The 21,647-nt window shown below is 38.3% G+C and overlaps 1 protein-coding gene across 7 annotated transcripts in view; it reads left to right on the top strand.

Annotated features, from left to right (window-relative positions):
* Positions 1 to 21,647, top strand: part of RANBP3L (RAN binding protein 3 like) — a 281,333-nt gene that overhangs the window by 239,251 nt on the left and 20,435 nt on the right. For 3 of the 7 annotated variants that reach the window (XM_015078046.3, XM_053201422.1, XM_015077932.3), the window contains 3 exons: positions 19,625 to 19,683; positions 20,567 to 20,606; positions 21,105 to 21,182. In XM_015078046.3, the coding sequence (XP_014933532.3) occupies positions 19,625 to 19,683; positions 20,567 to 20,606; positions 21,105 to 21,182 (177 nt within the window). Of the gene's footprint in view, positions 1 to 19,624; positions 19,684 to 20,566; positions 20,607 to 20,915; positions 21,020 to 21,104; positions 21,183 to 21,647 lie in introns of those variants that run through there. The other 4 variants (XM_053201425.1, XM_053201427.1, XM_053201432.1 and 1 more) reach the window with 3 other exon arrangements.

Below are 21,647 nucleotides of genomic sequence, written 5' to 3' on the forward strand. Positions count from 1 at the left end.
GACCTGTCATCTAGAGATCTGAACTGACAAGTGACACTGGGCAGTGTTTGCTATGCTGCTGAGTAGCATTTAGTTACTCTTCTGGAGTTTAAAAGTATTCATTGAGTATAGTGGCCTTGATTTTTTTTCCTCCAAGGTACATTGGCACCTTGCTATTATGCAAAGTTCAGCAGAGGTCCAAGAAAGCAAAGCGATTGGTTTCAGAGAGTGAAGTCCGGCTATGAATTTGTTTATGGAGGCATTCTGAGTTTGTGGCTTTGGCCTACCCCCCAAACCACACCAAAGTTCCAGCTTTTTAATATGCAGACCATGATTAATTGGCATTTAACTCCTCAGAGGGCATAACCAGATTCAACACATAGGTACTTTCTAACCCTCCCTGCTATATGCTGAAGTGCTTTATGTTATAAAATTGTACTTTTTGGGTGATCATTTAGATAAAGGTCACTTATTGTTTAGCAACTATCTGAACAACAACTATGCAAAGCACTGTGCCAGACATGGTACATCAGTTGAACCAAGCCAACTAAACTATGGTTTCCAGTCCCCATAGTATTTACATTCTACAGCAGCAGATGCTAAACAGTCCAGCACAGGAATCCAGTAGGCTTCTCTCCCTCTTGTTGCTGTCTTTATAGATTCTTCTGTGATAGTTCAAATCCATTTATCTATAACATTGATCTGAGATCACATTTATAAACATTAACTTATATGTCTACAAAGCCTCAACAAAGTTCAGTTCACATTACATGTACTAGGTAGACTTAACCATACTTATGTTTTATAAACCATATTTATGTATATATACTTTAAAATTCACAAAGTAAATGTTTAGAATGCTTTAAAAATTACACAGTTCTCAATACATTATCTTATTTAATTCTTACAATAGTCAGGTGAGGTAGTGTATTAGTCAAGGTTCTCCAGAAAAACAGAATCTCTAGGATGTGTGTGTGTGTGTGTGTGTGTGTGTGTGTGTGTGTGTGTGTATAGAGAGAGAGGAGATCAAAATTTATTTTAAGAGATTGCCTCACACAATTAGGGAAGATGGAAAGTCCAAAATGCACTGTGTGGGCCACCAGGCTGGAGTCCCAGGCAAATTGCTGACCAACATTACAGTTGAAATCTGAAAGTGGTCTGCTGGCAGAATTCCCTCTTGCTCAGGGCAGGTCAGTCTTTTTTATATCCAGGCCTTTAGCTGATGGATGAGACCCACCAACATTCTGGAGGGCAATCCGCTTTACTCACAGTCCACCAGTTTAAATGTAAATCTCATCCAGGGGCACCTGAGTGACTCAGTTGGGGAAGTGTCCAACTTCAGCTCAGGTCACGATCTCACAGCTTGTGAGTTTGAGCCCCGCATTGGGCTCTACACTGACAACTCAGAGCCTGGAGCCTGCTTTGGATTCTGTGTCTCCCTCTCTCTCTTTGCCCCTCCCCTGCTCATGCTCATATATAGCTATCTCATAAAATCCATGATTTTTGAGATACAATGTTTAACTTTTTTTTATTGATCCATATCAGAGAAACTTCTCTGCAGATATTCAAGATGCATTAGTGTTCCTTCTGATTTTTCTTGTTCTGACACCAACTGGGTGTACTACAACTTAATTAAATTCTGTCATTATCCAGAGTTAATGAAGGCTCCAGAAGTTAAGGGCTCAGTCTCAAGAGACCGATCCACTTAAATGCTAGCTACAAATTTCAGGTGTCTCCAAGCCACCTCCATTTCTGCCTGGATGACTACAAATTTAAGACTTCCCACAACTCTCCCAGGTTTGAAAATTTGCTAGAATGACTCACAGAACTCAAGAAAGCCCTATACTTATGATCACCATTTTATTATAAAGGATACAAATGAACAGCCAGCTGAACAGATACATAAGGCAAAGTGTCGGGGGTTTCTGAGCACATGGAGTCAGGGTATCCCACTCTCTCAGGACATCAGTAAGATCATCAGCCAGGAAGCTCCAGTAAGCATGGTGTCCAGAGTTTCCACATGGGATCTCACTACATTTGCATGATTGATTAAATCAGTGACTATGATTGAACTCTGGCTTCAATCTCTCTTCCCTCTCTGGAGGTTGGAAATGGAAAGTAGGGCTAGAAGGTCCAACCCTATACAACCTTGTTCTTTTTGGTGTGGCCAGCCTCTCCCTTGAGTTTCCTCGTTAGCATAACAAAGACAAATGGCCATCAGTTAGGAAATTCAGAGGGTTTTTCAAGCTTGGTGCAAGGAATGGAGAGCTAAAACCAGATCTATTCTTTATTACATCACATTTTGGCTGTCATTTTCAGGATGAATTCTTTTCTTAATGTTAAGACAGTTTCCTGCAAGTCAAGGAACACAGATTAACGCCCTCAACCACTTATTTATTCAGTACAGTTTTTACCAAGAGCTGGGAGCTATATTAGACACCAGAAATGCAAGTTTTTCTGCCCAAGTTTATTTTCTGTCATGTGCTTTTTTGAGGAATTCAGTAATAAGAACTCAGCTAATGGTACTTTTTCAACTTTTTGGGTGAAAGAAAAAGTGATTTGACTCCATAATATTGTGACCCTGCTGCATTAATCCTCATTCTGTGTATTTTGGCCACACTCCTCTTGAGGGTTCCAGAAGGCACTTAATTTAGCTTTGAACTTAGTAAATATAAATATAAAGGCTAAGTGGGGCATGTTTACTGTGAGACCAAATTTGCTCTGAGTCTAAACCATAAAACACAAATTATATTTAGATTGCCGCAAATGCACTATTTCCCTTGAAAATACTCTGTGAACATTTATGAATATACTTAATTTAGAACACTTAAAAAATTTAAGTGCTAAGGAATGAAGATACAACCATGAGAAAGGAAACCCAGTGGTGGCAAACAATGAAATAGTGCCTTTTATATGAAAAGATAATGTGAGATACACACATTATGCTTCTCAAAATAGATTTGTATTAGCTTTCCTTCTTTGTGATTCTAAAACAGTGAAATGGCATAGACAACATGACATCTTTTGGGTGATACATGGCTAAATAAACGAGGATCAGAGGAAGGAACCCTGCACATATTTCTGTTTGTCTTCCACCAAAAGGGAACCTCAAAGTGGCTCAAATGAGTTTTGTTCTATCTACAAAACCATTACTCACATTTTAAAAAAAAAATTTTTTTTAACGTTTATTTATTTTTGAGACAGAGAGAGACAGAGCATGAACCGGGGAGGGTCAGAGAGAGAGGGATACACAGAATCTGAAACAGGCTCCAGCCTCTGAGATGTCAGCACACAGCCCGATGCGGGGCTTGAACTCACGGACCGCGAAGTCATGACCTGAGCCGAAGTCAGCCGCTTAACCGACTGAGCCACCCAGGTGCCCCCCCATTACTCACATTTAAAGGCACAAATTGGTGGAAACAAATCTAGACCATTTAAAAATAACTAGAAAGGAGAGAACTCATTCTATTAGATTTGATTGTATTCAAGCTCCCACTCAGTGCAGGAATTCTTCCCACTAAGCTTTCTTAATAGATGGCACATTTATGACGATCTGAAATATATATATATATATATATATATATATATATATATATATATATATATATATATATATAATGGTTTAAACTCCATTTTCCCACTTCACACTCATTAGGATGGCTACTATCAAAAGAAAAAAAATAGAAAACAGCAAGTGTTGGCAAGAATGTGGAGAAATTAGAACTCTTATACACTGCTGGTGGGAATGGAAAATAGTGCATCTGCTGGAAAATAGTATGGCAATTCCTCAAAAACTACAAATAGAATTACCATGTGATCCCGCAATTCTACTTCCAGGTATATCCCCCAAAAAAGTGACAGCAGGGAATCAAACAGGTACTTGCACACCAATGCTCATAGTAGCACTATTTACAATAGCCAAAAGGTTAAAGCACATCTTTCCATTGACAAGTGAATAAACAAAATGTGGTGTATATATATATATATGTATATATATATATGTACACAAGAAAATATTATTCAGCCTTAAAAAGAAAGTAAATTCTGATACATGCTACACCATGGATGAATCTTGAGGACATTATGCTAAATGAAACAAGCAAGTCACAGAGAGATGAATACTATATGATTCCACTGATATGAGATTGCTAGAGTAGTCATTTTCAGAGACATAGAGCAGAATGGGGGTTGCCAAGGGCTGGGAGGGGGAATAGGGAGTTATTATTTAATGGTATAGAGTTTCAGTTTTGCAAGATGAATACGTTCTAGAGATTGCACAATAGTGAGAATCAGTTAGCACTATTGAACTATGTGCTTAAAAATGATTAAGATGGTAAATTTTATGGTATGAAAAAAATTTTTAAGCCATTACTGGCCAAAGCCATCCCTAATTATGTTTCTGAATTTGGGCTTAAAAAAACAAAAACAAAACAAACCTTCATTTTTCCTATTCCTAAAACCAAAACTAGAAGGAAATATTCTGCTCATCTCTGATTCCCAAAAGCTATTTATTTGAAAACATTAATAAAATTAAGAAGCTCCTAATTTTGACAAAAAAAGAAACAAAACATTACCAATATCAGGAATGATATAGAGTGTCATTATAGATCCTACAGCTATTAGAGTGATAATAAAGGAATATTATGAATAACACTGTGCCAGAAAGACACCAAAAAAAAAAAAAAAATTCAACAGCCACTCACATAAAAACTCCAAAAGGATTTAGAATAGAAAGGAACTTCCTCAACCCAAAAAGAACATTTTCAAAAAACTGACAGCTAGTATAGTGCTTTCATTGTCAATGAAAGACTTAATACTTCCCTACGAAGATTGGGAAGCAAGCAAGGATGTCCACTATAGTCACTTCTATTCAACATTATGGAATAGGACTGAAGGTCTTAGCCAATGTACTAGGTTAAGAAAAAGAAATAGGGGTGCCTGGGTGGCTCAGTTGGTTGAGCATCTGACTTCGGCTCAGGTCATGATCTCATGGTTTGTGAGTTCGAGCCCTGTGTTGGGCTCTGTGCTGACAGCTCAGAGCCTGGAGCCTGCTTCGGATTCTGTCTCCCTCTCTCTCTGCCCCTCCCCCACTCATGCTCTGTCTCTGTCTCAGAAATAAATAAACATTAAAAAAATTTTTTTAAAAAAAGAAAAAGAAAAAAAATAAAAGTTTTATATTTTGGAAGTAAAGAGGTAAAACTATATTCACAGATGAACGATAGCTGGTATAGGAAAAACTTTAGGAATCAATTAAAAGAAAAGAAAATACTACAACTAATAAGTGAGTTACCAAGATCACAGATAACAGCATACAAAGTCAGTATACTAAAAACAACTATATTTCTATATATTAGCAAAGAATAATTGGAAGTTGAAAACTTTTAAGTATTCTTTTAGTAGTACATTTTTTATAAAAAAAATAGTAAAGGAGTTATTAACAAAAGATGTGCAAGACCTGTACACTTAAAGCAAACATTGTAGAGAAAAGCTAAAGAAGATTGAACTAAATACATAAATTGGAAGGTTCAATTTATTAAGATATTAACCCTCCCCAAATTGATCTAGAGAGTCAAGGCCATCTCAATCAAAATTCCCGCAGACTCTTTTTTCATTGACAAGCTAATCTTTAATTTATAAGGAAATGCAAAGGACCTAAAATAGCTGAAATCTTGAAAAAGAAGAACAAATTTGATAACTTATGCTTTGGATTTAAACCTATAATAATCAAGATGGTATAATATTGGTATAAGCATAGAAAATTTATTATTGAAACAGAAGAGGGAGCCCAGAAATTGACTCACTCATTTTTGGCCAGTTTTTGAAAAAGATATCGAGATAGTTCAAAGAAGGAAAAGATACTATTTTTTGTAATACCCCTGGAACAAATAGCCCTCATTACCCACCTCACACAAAAATTAATTTGAGATGAAATATGAAAACACAGAAGCTTAATCTGTAAAACTTCTAGAGGAAAAACACGGGAAAATATTTTCATAAATTGGAATAGGTAATTTTTACAGACACAGAAAGTACTAACCATAAAAAATAGATAAACTAGACTACCAACATTAAAAATATTTGTTTTTTAAAAGATTACATTAATACAAGAAAAGAGAAACTGGGAGATGAGTGCCTGGGTGGCTCAATTGGTTAAACCTCTGACTTTGGCTCAGGTCATGATCTCACATCTCGTGAGTTCAAGCCCCATGTAGGGCTCTGTGCTGACAGCTCAGAGCCTGGAGCCTGCTTCAGATTCTGTGTTTCCTCTCTCTGTGCCCATCCCCCTGCTTGTGCTCTGTCTGTCTCTCAAAATAATAAACATTAAAAAAAATTTTTTTTAAAGAGAAACTGGGAGAAAACATTTGTGATATATAGATCTGGGAAAAAAGCTTGTAATCAGAATATGTAAAGAACTCAATATAAACAATTTGATTAAAAAATAAGCAAACAATCTGTCAGACACTTTACAAAAAGGACATATAAATGTCTAAGAATCACATCAAAAAATGCTCAACATAATTAGTCATCAGGGAAATGTAAATTAAAACCTCTGTCAGATATCACTTCCCATTCACTAGAATAGCTAAAATTAAGAATGCCAACGATACTGTGTTGCAGAGACTGTAGAGCAATCAGAACTCCTATGTATTGCTGTAAAGTGATACCACCACTTTGGAAAATAGTCCGGCAATTTCTTTTATCGTTAAATCTACGCCTACCCTATGATAACCGATCACATTCTTAGTTATTTTCCCAAGAGGAATGAAAAGCAAAAAGCTTAGAGAAGAATGTTCATGGCAGATTTTATACCTATGAGCTCCAACATGTGAACCACTCAAATGTACATAAGCCCGTAAATGGATAAGCCAACTGTGGTATGTCCGTAGACTGGAATGTTATCCAGGAGTAGAAAGCAGTAAGTTGCGGTTACACATAACCACATGGATGAATCTGAAACTGTACGACATTTGGGGGGTGAAGCCAAGAGGCTGGTCTATGGGGTGAAGGACCAAGGGCTTGGCACATGTGCAGCTCATACAGCAGTATGCTGCTGCGCATGGGCTGGTAAACTCTGGCAGTAGCATAGACTCTAACCCTTATGCTGTGTGATAGAAGGCCATCTCCTGAGGATGCTGTAGACATCTCAGATGGAAAATTCTGCTAGGGCAACTGCAAGATCCCTTTCAAAACCAAGATTCTGTGGTTTGCCCCCAATTCTTTAATTCATTTTGATGTTGTCTCCTCAACAGTGTTGTGCAAGTTCTTTGGGAGCAGTAAACTGGGTTTATACTGGGAACCACTCACAGCACTACATGTCACCTGTAAACAAGTCATATTTTGTCATATGTCATCCTAACCCAAAAACTCCAGAGCCTGTGCTATAGCCCGAGTTTCCTTCCTCTCATGTGGGCTCATTTAAGTACCTGGAAACGATCTGAGTGATGGCTGGCCCTTGAAGTCAGTTTGTCATTCAGTTTTAAATGTGTTGCTATTCGAGTCACCAGTTGATCTGTATGTAAACCGCTCACCACATCCGAATGTCTCCCAAAAGGGGTATTTAACTCTAAAACAATAGGTAAGAAAATGTAGCAGTATCAGTGCAAACACATCAGATCAGAGCAGGTGGCCTGCTTACTGGGCTAGCAGTTTTCACTGAAATTTAAATATTTGCATGATATATGTTTCTTAAACTGCACGAAGTGTGAAAGATTGCAATGTACCACTTTTGGAACTGGGCCAATATGGCCTTGGAGAGATGATTTAGATTTTAACAAAATAAATAAGAAGTATCAAAATCTCCAAATTAAACAGAGGCTAAGCAATAGTCATTATTATAACTCACTTTTTTATTTAAACTGGGGACTCTATTCAGAATAAAGTGCTGGCTCAAAGTGCTCATTATATTAAATCATTAACTTGACTTGAAATCTTAACATTTAGGCCAGGTAAATTCACACCTGACTTGCTCTTTAATGAAATCTATTGGTAAAGCTAGCATAATAACCAAAGGCAGGATTCAAAATGCAGTAAATACTCACATCCAGTAAAAAGCTGCATTCCTTCTACCCAATGATCAGATATCTCACCGTGTGTAGATGGTCAATAACTAAGCACGAGGTCATAAGAGTGAGATCTAGATTACTGACAAGAGATGATGATAGTCGGAAGATACCTTTTGATACTAAACCAACATCAAAGAGCATGAAACATGCATCTGGGAATTGAGCCAGAAGGAGACAGAGGCTAAACTGTAACCGATGAAATGGAAACTGACCTATATACTCGAACGGGAGAGCGAAAAGATTTTTGTAAGTCTCCCATATCACTGCAGAATGGGCTTCAGGTCCTAAGAGAACCCACAGCTAACAGGACACACGTTCCTTTCCCTCAGCAGATGCAGAGAAACTACCAAGTCTCCAGACATGACAGCTTAGTAACTGGATTGTCCCTCTTGAGTAAGAATCTGTAATGACTGGTTTCAATAATTGGCTCCAAATCCTTTCTTGTTCTGATAAAAGGAAGTAGTTCATAATAAGAAGGTATGTTACCATCTGGAGAAAAAAGAGTAAAGCAGGGAGACTTGATGGAAAAGGACCATTTTGGTCTAGGCCTGTCTGTGTTAAACTGTAGTTGACTTGAAGAGAAATGAAGTCACAGATCAGGATTTATGTGTATGTGCGTTTTTATAAACTGAGTGTGGGTAAGACATATACCAGAGCTACAGATTATGAGGGTCTGTGCGTTCAACAAGACCGACTTTGTCATAAGGGACTTGATGTGTGAAGTATGGATTCAGTGTGGATTAGTTTTGGTATTAGTTGCCATTTTTCTTTCTGAAAATTGAATACGCTAAAATTAATTAGTAGAGGTGATTGTTTTGATCTTAGGATGAAGCAAAGTAGATTTTGAGGGACTTGCAGAAAGCTCTAGCTACAAATAAAAAGAGAAAAAAAGCATAAAGATTTAGAAAAGACATAGTCAAAAAACACCCATAACAGATGTGCCAATGTCTTTCTAATTTTGTAAACATTTCTTATATCTTAAGGTTTAAATTCACAATATTGTTATTGTCTTTTACTTTGCTCGTAGCAGGCTATTAATGTTTATTTAGTAAATCAACACTTTTTCCCCAAAAGTTCATCCAAGTGATTAATAGTCCTAAATTACTGAGTGTTCGAGCTTTAAACTCCACTTAGGGCAATGGATCTTCACATACTAGAAAACTGAAAGCAGAGGAGAGAAGTGACTTACTCAAAGTTAATAGCTAGTGCAAAGAGCCGGTACTACTACATTAGTTTGAGAGTGTTATGAAGAAAGGGCCAGCATAATAAAAAGTATCTACAATGCATTAAAAAATTAAGACAAAATAAACTTGAGTTGTACCTTATTTAAAAATACCCACAGAAAGAGTATTTACTTGTGTAATAATCTTAGTATTAAGCAGATGGAGAAAATGATGAGTATATGAGGGAGGGGAAGGAGAAACAGGAAGAGGGAGGAAGGGAAAAGCGCGGAGAAGCAAGGAACCAGGCGCTAGAGAGAAATATGCAGCCAATTGAGAGCAAAGAAAGGAGAAGAAGCAAATGAAGAAAAGCTGATTTAAAAAAAAAAAAAAAAGGTCCAAAATGTTCTACATACATACACCGGGATATTATTCAGCCTTAGAAAAGAATGAGATTCTTCATACATGCTACAGCATGGATGAACCTTGAAGATACGCTAAGTGAAATAAGTCAGGTACAAAAAGACACAGATTGCATGATTCCACTTCTACAAAGTGTCCTAGGGCAGGTGGATCCAGAGAGTCAGAAAGCAGAGTGTGGTTTGGTGGGAATGCAAGCTGGTGCAGCCACTCTGGAAAACAATATGGAGGTTCCTCAAAAAACTAAAAATAGAACTACTCTACGACCCAGCAACTGCACTACTAGGCATTTATCCATGGGATGCAGGTGTGCTACATATGCACCCTCATGTTTACAGCAGCACTATCAACAATAGCCAAGGTATGGAAAGAGCCCAAATGTCCATCGATGGATGAATGGATAAAGAAGATGTGGTATATGTATACAATGGAGTATTACTCGGCAATCAAAAAGAATGAAATCTTGCCATTTGCAACTACGTGGATGGAACTGGCAGGTATTATGCTAGGTGAAATTAGTCAGAGAAAGACAAAAATCATATGACTTCACTCATATGAGAACTTTAAGAGACAAAACACATGAACATAAGGGAAGGGAAAAAATAATATAAAAACAGGGAGGGAGACAAAACAGAAGAGACTCATAAATATGGAGAACAAACTGAGGGCTGCTGGAGGGGTTGTGGGAGGGGGGATGGGCTAAATGGGTAAGGGGCACTAAGAAATCTACTCCTGAAATCATTGTTGCACTATATGCTAACTAATTTGGATATAAATTAAAAAAATAAAAAATAAAATTAAAAAAAAAAAGAAAGTAGAGTGTGGTGACACAGGCTCTGGGGAGAGAGACATGGGGAAATAGCACTTCGTGGATACAGAGTTTCAGTTTAGGATGATGGAAACGTTCTCAAGATGGACGGTGGTGATAGTTACACATCAGTGTGAATATACGTAATGTCACTGAACCATACATTTTAAATGGTTAAAATGGTAAAATGTTATGTGTATTTTCCCACAATAAAAAAAAAACACACTTAAAAGAAATGAATTGATTACAGGATCTCCTCTAATCTTTCTTTTGGACTTATCACAATAGTTCACTGATCATGAAAACTTGAAGGAAAGAAAATGAATAGATTTAAAGACTTGTTCTCAGTTTTCTTGAGAATTCTTCAAGTCATATACAGTTGAAAAGTGAAAGTTTTTCTCTTATAGTTTTCTTTAGCATGATGAACAAAATGTTTCTGGTAAGGCTTACAAATTGCTACCTGGCCTTGACTTCTGCCAAACTAGCTCTAAATCAATGCAATAAGGTATCTGGGGCCGGCATTGCTGTATTCCTGCTCATTTCTGTGCCCGAGGGCCAGCAGGGCATTTCAGTGACGATGAATGGCCGCCTGCCGGCTTCTGTGAATTCCCAAGAAGAGAATGAGGTCTGGGCCTTCTGGGCTTGTGAGCTCCTTGGGTGGGCGGTTCTTGCTCCTTTCTTCTGGCCTAGGCCTCCAACATCTTGTTCTCAGGGGAACAACATCCATTTAGTCTTGTGGAAACAAGAAAACAAGGAGCCTTTTTTTCCTGCTTGCTCAAAGCCTCAGGACAAAGAGGAATAAGGAAAAGAGATTTGGAATTAGAAGAAGCTGCAATCAAACTTCTCCATCCGGCCTGTGTCCTTGGAATCTAGGAAGGAATTTAAAAATAGTGTGTTTCTTTAGTGAAGAGGAAGAGCTTAAATTTATCTGAATTCAATGTATGAAGCTACGCTTCAGCCATATTGATTTATTAATAGTCTATGTGAAGAGTGACTTCTTACTAATATGGTATTTTGTGTCAGAATCACCTCTTTAATTTTAGCAGTACAGAAATGCTAGAGAATTACTTAAAATAAAGAGATACCATTTTAAACCTGTGCATGTGCCTGGTCAATATTAATCTTCAACATGTCATAAAACCTTGACTATATTTCTGTTCCCCCTCCCTCAGCAAAATGGAGAGACCCATTTCTAACATATGGAAGCAGTTTCACACTGCAAGTTATTCCGAGGGGAAAATATGTGATTCATAAATGCTGTCAAATGAAATATGTATTTCCAAATGGTACCAAGTTGACCAAGCACATCCTACGACAGATTCCACATCTTTATTACCCCATATGCATAAATGAAAGAACAGTTTAGAGAAGGGCAAACAGCCCCTTTTAGCATCCTCCATCCGGAAGTCCCATGTTTGTTGCTGGGACACATATTCAAGTAATCAAAGATTGCAAGTAACCTTATCACAACATAGCTTTATTTATAAACAAAATAGCACCTTCAAATTATGGAGAAATGGGTATGCTCTGTCCAAAGTAATACATTCATCTGGGTTATTTTCGTCAGTGGCTGAATATATATATATATTGACAAGAAGATTTTAGATGGCAAGGTTCACCATGCCATTTGCCTGCCGACATTCCAAAACAAACCTCTTTGGTCAGAATACGAAGAGAAAATGGTGAGACCAAGTGAAGCATCTTAACAGTGTTTACAGAGGGCAAAACCAAAGTGCAGCTAGACTGACACAGTCTGTGGCCACATCTCAACGAGGCTTTTACAAACCATGGAAGCAGGAGAACCTCAGAGCCCAGGCACATCACAACTTCAGAAGAGAGGAAGCTGTCAAGTAGTCATTTAACTCACAATGGAAGCCAGGAGGGACCCTTTCTTCCAGGAAAAATCTCTCCCGTGCTTTAGTCCCTAAATATTAGCTGTCTGGTCTCAGGCACATCCTGTAATTTTAGAGGCTTTCTTTTCTCATAAGCACAAGGGTCTAATAACCTACTTTTTGAGAATCCTATAATGCAGTAAGAGCGGCAGCTTACTGAGCATTTCGTACGTGCCAGGTGTTTTACCTCCGTTACCTTGCAACTCTGTGAAGTATGTTTTATTATCTCCATCTTACAGACAAGGAAACCTGGGCTCAGAAGCATCAAATGCCCTGCCCTGGCTTATTATTAGTAAATTCAGGAGATGGAATTTGAATCCAGGTCTCTTTTCCACCAAAGCTTGGATTTTTTAAAACCACGCATTCTGGACCTTAGTAAGCATTCATTGAGTCACCAAAAACTAATATATTTAAATCTGTATTACAATAGGTAAAGTAGGATGGAAATGGAAGTCTTTAAATTACCCCAGTGCATAAAAGAAGCATCATGGGAGGTCACCAAGGTCCAACCTTTTATACTACTTCTTAAGGTCATATTAAGTTAAACAAAAGGCAAAAGGATAAAGATTAGTTGTGACATGCATAAGCATATCATATAGTAGCTACTGTCTTTAAGAATGAAAAAAAGAAATAATTTAAAAAGTCGGGGTGCCTGGGTAGCTCAGTCGGTTGAGCATCCGACTTCGGGTCAGGGCATGATCTCGCAGTCTATGGGTTCAAGCCCCGCATCAGGCTCTGTGCTGACAGCTCCGAGCCTGGAGCCTGCTTCGGATTCTGTGTCTCCCTCTCTCTGCCCCTTCCCCGCTCATGCTCTGGCTCTCTCTCTGTCAAAAATAAATAAAATATTAAAAATTTTTTTTAATTAAAAAAAGAATTTAAAAAGAAACGAAAAAAGAAATTTCTCAAATTTAATAATTTAAGAAAGAAATTCCAGTTTTGACACTGGAATAATAGTAAAATTTAATGGCGTATGCTATGATACCTATTGAAAAGGTCACCACTCACCCCCAAATATAAAGCATACTGCACATGATGACCGTATCTTTTGGGGTCAATTACAGAACACTCTCAAAATTATAAAGCCATTTTTTCCCCTCACCATTGTGTTTTGATTGACAGAGTGATTTTGCCAGATGTTCTATACCACATGACTTAATTAAAATTATTTGTTTTTTAATCTGTCAATCTCTCTATTTATACAGGCACTAGTGAAGTGATTTTGAAAAATAATAAATTTTCTTCAGTTGAATTACTGCTGCTATAAATCTCCAGATTCTAAAATGCAAGTGAAATTAATTCACTGGCTATCACCCACTACCGCACATAACTGGATTATAAATTAAGCAGCACAGTTTAGAGGTGAGGTTGGGTGAATGCATTCAACACAGAATTCTGAGGGCTTGGTCCTACCTCCAGAATGGTAGCAAGGGCCATGTTTGACACAGAGTCTGAGTCTTTTTGCTTCTTGCTCACATCAAAGACTTTTATTATCTCTATGCCTTGATTTTCCAAAGTTAGTCTGTGTATACATCTAGACCGATGTACAAACCAAGGGAGGAAAGTGTCTAGACTCTTTAGAACTTATGATGAACAGATCCCTTGAACACTATCAGTATGAGAAGCAGATGGGTTCAGAAAATAGGATGGATTGGGCAAACTCTGGGTGATGATGGTTGTGTTCAGTGGGTTGAGAGAGAGTTTTCTCATCTTCTCTGATTTCCTATTATGAAATGATTCCCATTCTGAAAATGAGTGATTTCTTTATCAGCGTGGTATTGACGAGAAGAGGAGTAGCTTTCTTTTTCTGTTCTAATGTTGATTTTTTGTCTCTAGTGTGGGCTTCTCATAATGAATCAAAACTAGAAATGCTCAATTTCTTAGAGTTGGCAGTTTAATAACTTCATTTTCAAGAAGAACTTAAAGCAGCTCAAACAAATTAGACGTTAGTTGAAAGGCTGAGTGTTTTTCCCTTCTACTTCATATACTGTACTTACTATAACAGTTTTATATTTATAGTACACAGAATTGGTTATTGCTTCAGCAGCAATGACCAGTACTGGAATGCTTCCAGCAGGATCCATTCATCCTGTGTCTCCAGTTGAGCTAGTAGCTTTGTGAATCAGCCTGGAAACTTCCTGTGTAAACTGCCTCTATTTTCCTCTGGGGTCCTGGTTATTTTACTTCAACTCAGTACAAAACATCTCATAAAATAGAACCAAGAGTGTTCCATCACAGTTAATAGGGTCACTCTGTGGCCCTACCACCCCCTCTGTAAAGACATAGTTTTTTATATGATGGTGGGTAATTTGTTATTTCATTCTTCTTGCATTTTTATTGAGCTCCTGCGTGTAGGGCTAGAAATAAGTACAGAATATCTCATGCTAGTGCTTCCCTCATAAATTGGCAGATTCCTTTTTCTTCTGGGGCTGCCACTTGCCCTTATTAAAACTGTCTTGGAGGGGTTCCTGGGTGGCTCAGTTGGTTAAGCCTCTGACATTGGCTCAGGTCATGATCTCGCGGTTCATGGGTTTGAGCCCTGCGTCTGGCTCTGTGTTGACAGCTCGGAGTCTGGAGCCTGCTTTGGATTCTGTGTCTCCCTTTCTCTCTGCTCCTTCCCTGCTTGTGCTCTCTCTTTCTCTCTCTCAAAAATAAATAAACATGAAAAAAAAATAAAAATGTCTTGGCATATTTTAATATAATGTTGAGGTTTGTTTTTTCTTTTTACAAAAATCAAGATTATGATTCAGACCCTCTGTGTCTCTTCTTTCTGGGGTTCCATACAGAGACTAAGGTCACTTGCTATGATTTGCCTATTTTTTCTACAGAAGATCTCATTTTTAGAGTTGAAACTTCAGAGGTTTCAAATTTTTGGTGAAGAATCCTAGTACTATGGCAATATTTTTGATGTAGTTTATGCTTCCAGCCTAATTTTTTCCTCGCAGAAATGAACATTTTAATGAACATTTAATAATTTCAAGCCAAGACACTTTCCAAAAACATTTTTTTTTTCAGGGACACCAAGGTCAGATTTCAGACATATCAAAACAGCAAACAAACTTTTGCATTTGAGAGGAGATCATTAATGGCTTCAAGCAAAATATCTGAATGACTGATTTCAGCATCAGTGTCAATATTTTAATATCCTTACTACAGAGATTTCTTTTGAAGTCTTCTGAGTAGCTCTTAACTTCACCTTACACTGAATCATAATCATAGTATGGGGTTTGAGTAGCAATCCTTTTCTCATTAATTGTCAGGTTACTCAGAACATCTGGAGAGTTAGTCACTGACTCCAGGAGTCTCCACTGCCATCTTCCTAAATGTGGTATCAGGTGACAGAGACCTGGAGGTGCTCTCTAGGACTTACCTCTTAACCATATGTATACATCACCTAGGGATCGTGTCAAATACGGTCATTCTGTAGGTATGGGGTGGGCCTGAGAGTTTCTGTTTCTAACAAACACCCAGTAATGCTTCTGGTCTACCTGGTCCACACTTTGACCAACAATCTCTAAAACTCTGTATGGACCACAGCCTGAATTCAGAAACTTCCTGACATTAAAAGAAGAAGAAGAAAGATAGGGGCTCGATGAAGAGAAATGAGGAAGAAAACTAGGGATAAGAATATGGTAATGAGTGAAAGGAAAAAGAAAGATCTTTGAGGAACAATGAGGCATTTCCCTCAGACTAACAAGAGTCACAGGGTACCCACAGGTAATATTGGACCGGAGGGGAAGAGGACAGGGAATCTCACTTTTATTGAATGTCTCCTGTGCAACCTGTGGTCTGATATATTGCTATATGTTTATGTATGTGTGGATAGATGATGCTAGATAGATAGATGATAGGCAAATAGATACTGGAATGTACTGTAAATATCTGGATATATAGAGAGATGTGTGCAAATATAGAGAATAGATAGATGATAGATGGTTCTGCTTTGTTCCAAATGGGTTTGAGGAGGAAGCTGTATGAGATGCTTCTATATGCATACATTGCTTCAAGCCTCATGACAAGCTTTTAAAATATATACACAGAGACATAGATCATAAAACTGAGGCTTGGATTAATTAAAAAAAAAAATACAGTTCTAGGACTATTTGACTTCTGAGCTCCCAAATCTATGCTTTGACCAGTTAGAGAGCTGGACACAAGTCAAAGAGGGTGGAGAGGACAGGGGCATAATGAACAATGTTGGAGCCTGGGCTAAGACAGTGCACAAGGAGAAGAAATTAGAGAAGAGGATGTGGCAGACATGTGGATAGGTCCAGGAAGAAAGGGAGAGGAAAAGGCAGGACCTGCCAGGGCTGCGGCCCAAGTGGATAATTCCAGTCCTGGTAGCAATTAAGAGGTGACCCATTTGGCATCACCTGCCTCTCAGTGGGAGGGGTTGTTGCCACTCTCTTTCCTGCCAAGTCCGTTTCCACAACCTTTCTGGCCCCGGCTAGGGCAGCCTAGTTCTATCCAGTGTGGAGGATTCAGTGTTCACCTTTCCCCAAATCCCAACGCAGCAAGAGGCGGTCCGCAGGACTCTGCTGTGTAGTAGAAATTTGGGGCCCCTAAGGGTGCCGGTCCTGTCCCCACTGGGACTCTGAGTTGGGGGTGCTCCGTGCTCAGTGTCTTTCTCCTCTTCTGGATCTGCTTTTGGCTCTGCAGATCCTTTTGAACCTCCTTCTCTGAGATGATTCATTGGGAAAATCCTCCAGTTAGGTTTTGATGAAACATATGAAAATAAAGGATAGGGACAAGGCCTTATGACCCACCTAAAACTGGGGGAGAGGGAAATTATGGTACATATTAGAAGGAGGAAAAGTTTATATTTACTCACCTTCATTCTCATCTTGTACCACTGATCCTCTCTCTCTTGCCTTGCAAGGTGGCTTGTACATGGTCAACCCTCAATACATATATTTTTTTTAAACAAATGGATTGATTAATTAATACATTATACACTTGATCTTAGACAAAAGGCCGAGAAGCGATTAATGAATACATTATAAAGCAAAAAAGCATAAACTTAAAATTAGAAAATCATAAGAACCTTGCTTTTATTTTGAAAATTTCCTACTGGGTTAAGTAAAAAAACTGTTATGGACCCGATGGCTGGATAAATGCTTACCTTTGGCTTTGGCTTTGGAGCCAAAAGAACTGCTTGGAAGAGGGGAACAGAATCCAGATGGAAGAGGAGGTATGGAGATTATCTGCTTTGCAACTTATGTGCTGGGCGGAGTCAGGGAGAGAGGGTGGCTATGCTGAGGCTAATAAACCTTCAATCAGACAATGTATCCTTACATCCCAGCACAATGCCTGGCACAGAAAGGATGCCCAACGAATATTTGTTGAATTAATGAATAAAAGTGACATTCTTACTTTATCATATGTTCTCTAAGCTGCAAGTAACCCTTTACGATTTCCTCCTTAATGCTGCATTGAAGAGTGCTTTTGCCTGTGTTTAGCTGACTGTTTTGATTGAGGGAAAGTCAACGTGTTACTTGTCTAGAATTAGGCCTCGTCATGCTATTTTAGGCATAACTATCCTAAGTTTGGTTTAGAAGAGGCTGACTTATAATTCCATTGCATAAGTATTCCCCTACACATTCACGAAGCCTATTTTCTTTCAAAGTCACTGGAGTTCTCATTTCTTAACTCTAATGTAATTGCTGAACAGGAGCTTGTTTGAGAAGGAATAAAGAATTGAACCATAGTTTCATGTGGATGGGACTGCCAGTATGTTCTTGAGTATTTTCTGCTGGGACTCACTTGGCTCCAAGGACAGACAGTGCAGTAAAAAACTTGCATGAAAAACTGAGCAGGTTATCTCCGTGGACCACAAGAAGTACCCCCAGGTCATAGGGCCCCAGGAGCTTGGCAAGAGTGGCCTGGCAGAGTTTTGACACTCTCTTATGGGATTCAAAATATGGGGAACTGGAGAACCCCTTTCTGGCATATAACAAAATGTAATTGGCGGTTGCTTGAAACTCCTCAGTGAGAGTTTTATTTATTCATCCCAGGGATGGCAAATCACCTTGGCTTGTATGCCAGGACAATATACTGGTAATGGCTATTGAAAACCTATAATGAGAAAAATTCTGAGATCATATTTGGGCTCATTAAGAAAGTGTCATTTTTACTTCAATTTAAAAAAGAAAGTGTTGTCTTAAGTGGTCAATGTCAGCTAAGGATTGGTGGCGTGCCATATATTTAATATTCTTTCTTTAAAGCTTTTTTTTTTGTCTTGTAAAAATCTAAGCAATTATATCTAAAAATCCATTGCCACATACACTCTGAGAGGTAAGTACTGTTATAATCTTCATTTTGTTTTCAGATGAAGAAACTAAAGATACAAACATATTATTTCCCCAAGAATTAGTGCTACACAAGCCTCCCTAACTACAGAGCCCAAGCTCTTAACAAACGTCATTTTCCCTAAGAATTCTGGAGTGCTGATATTTAAATCTGTTATCCCTCATTTACACCCTAGAATAAATGAGTTTCTCTCCATTGTCTTACCTAAAATAGGAAAATATAAAAGATTAATAAGGTCAATGGGGCTGAAGACAAAGTTTATCTACTTTACAACACTGTTTTAGACTGATTTTTAGGGGCACCTTGGGTGGCTCAGTCGGTTGAACATCTGACTCTTGATTTTGGCTCAGTCACGATCTCACTGTTTATGAGTTCCAGCCCCACATTGGGCTACATGCTGACAGTACAGAGTCTGTTTGGGATTCTCTCTCTCTCTCCCTCTGCCCCTCCCCTACTCTCTCTCTCTCTCAAAATGTAGAAACATTTTTTTTTAACAAGACTGATTCTTAGTTTAAATATTTAAAACATGGCAAGTATTTTCCTCTAATCAAGGAAGTATGAGTTATTTCTGGATTATTCTAAGGATCTACTTGAGATCCAACCCAAGTAGAAGAACTGTTCTTAGATGAGATTTTTCAGCCCTTTGTGGTTTTTCATTCTGAAAGTAAACATGTTAATCATTATGCCCTAATGATATTCTAAATGCAGGTAATTATACTTTGTTTTCCTTAAACACTTAAAGTGTGTTCTTTAATGGGATGAGCTCACTATTTGTGGAAACACATTATTATCACTTTCCCCAACTATTTATATCTGTAAATAACTGAAAATCACTTGCAAATATGCAAGTTCTAGTGTCCATGTAAACACAGTTTGGATTTTACCTAAAGGCAGGGAAAAACACAAAACAAAACAAAACATCTTCAAATACTCGTAGTTGGTGTTAGAAATGTCAGAATATGATTTGACTTTTTGCCTGTTCTTTTCCTTCTACAGAAAAATCTGTCATTGCTCAGCCAATATTTGTTTTTGCAAAGAGAGAACAAACTTTTAAGGTAAGACCAAGCTACTTTTCTTTGTTTGATTTTCACTTTGACCAAGAAAATTCTCTCTCAAGAAGCTGCTGTTACTAAATATCATTGCTGCCTTAGTTTAGGCTCTTGTTCTTTACTTAGCAGAGTAGTGCCTCCAGAATATTTATGTAGTCGGTTTTTACTGGCAGCAATTTGGCTGAAATGGGAGGCCAGAGGCCTTGTCTTGAAGCTATGAATAACATACCATTTTTACCAAAATTATAGGGTTTTTTGGAGTGACTTGGAAAGGGGCAGGACTGAAAGAGGTCAGGAGGACTGAGACTCCTTGTGGGTCTCCACCACTGACCTAGCTTAAAACTGGGTATCAGATAAGTTCTAAACTCTGATACTTGATTTAAAAGGGATCTTGAAGAATTTATCTGCCTTTTCAGCCTCGTAACTAAAAGCACCTTCTTTGAAAGACGAACGATAAGATTCATGGCTTTTCTCTTTAGCTTGATTAGGATTTTCTTGTTATTCGTTCTTGCTTATGCCAGGTCATTTACCCTACGACCCACAAAACTAACTAAAGAAAAGCTCAACCCCAAGCCCTTGTCGAAAAGTCCGTTTCCTGGGCCCCACCCCAGGCCAACCGCTTCAGAATCTTGAGAGTTGGTGTTTCAAAACCAACCAACTTTTAAATCAGTTCCCGCAAGCAATTCTGCAGTCACTGAAATACAAAACCGCTCTACGAAGACTTTGCTTTTTCTTGAATACATACCTAGTGAGCAAAGGTGAGTGGCTTTAACCTGGCCCATCTGAATAGACCTGGCTTTTGAGAATTCTCTGATCAAGTGACAGGGTGGAATTCTGACCTAAAATCAGCAAGTACTCAGCTCTCATTGACAGCTTTGCTTCTTTCCAGAGACCTGCAGAAGACACCCTGTACGAAGCAGCAGAACATGGTAATGACTTACATCCTTATTTCAAAATCAATCTTCATACAAAGAAAATAAGCAGGCACAAGCATGTAGACATGTGGCAACAACTGTGTAAAATGTAATGGTTTTTCTTGTGTTTAAACATGAAAGGAAAAGTGGCTTTTGTTTTGACAGATGACACGTAGGTCCTGAGAACCTGACCCTAGTGACACTAAACTCCCTTGTTTCCCCATTGCCTGTGTCTTAACCTGCCAAAAACATTCTCTGTATGATCTCAAAATTCGTATGCAGTCTCTTGCTGAAGCCACTTGTTTCTAATCGTTCTTACTAGGATGATATGCCTACTGCTTTATAATCACCAAGCTGTTACCCCCAGTATTTAAACTTGTGCTTCAGGAGTTAACATGTTATCAGATGATGATCTATGTAGGCAAGAGGTAATTCTATTTACCTTTCCATATCTTTGCTTGAGGATAATTTGTTATCCAAGCAATTTTACCCTTCACATTGAATTTCTTACAGAGTCTAATGGTTTTCTGAGAAAGCGCGTACGGTCTTCATCTTTTACTTTGCATACTACACATCTTCAGTCTCAAGGAGGTAGGTATAGACCTGACTGTTGGCTGTTCACTGTTACGTTTACTCCGAGTGTGAATTACTGAGAAACCTTCCAGATGGAAAATGTTTTAAAAGTCTACCCATCAGATAATGTTTATAATAAGTTGCTGTATGAGGGGCCCCTGGGTGGCTCAGTCGGTTAAGTGTCCAACTTCGGCTCAGGTCATGATCCCATGGTTCGTGAGTTCAAGCCCTGAGTCAGGCTCCGTGCTGATAGCTCAGAGCCTGCAGCTGCTTCAGATTCTGTGTCTCCTTCTCTCTCTGCCCCTCCCCAACTCGTGCTTTGTGTCTCAAAAATAAACATTAAAAAAAAATGTAATAAATTGCTGTATGAAAACAGCAGTCTAAAAATGGATTGTATAGTGAGTCACTATGTACAAATTCAATTTATCAACATTGGATGAAAGATGGAAAGGACATAAGCCACAATGTCAGCAGTGGTTGTCT

This window comes from Acinonyx jubatus, chromosome A1, assembly GCF_027475565.1.
Source record: "Acinonyx jubatus isolate Ajub_Pintada_27869175 chromosome A1, VMU_Ajub_asm_v1.0, whole genome shotgun sequence".
Taxonomy (NCBI): Eukaryota; Metazoa; Chordata; class Mammalia; order Carnivora; family Felidae; genus Acinonyx; species Acinonyx jubatus.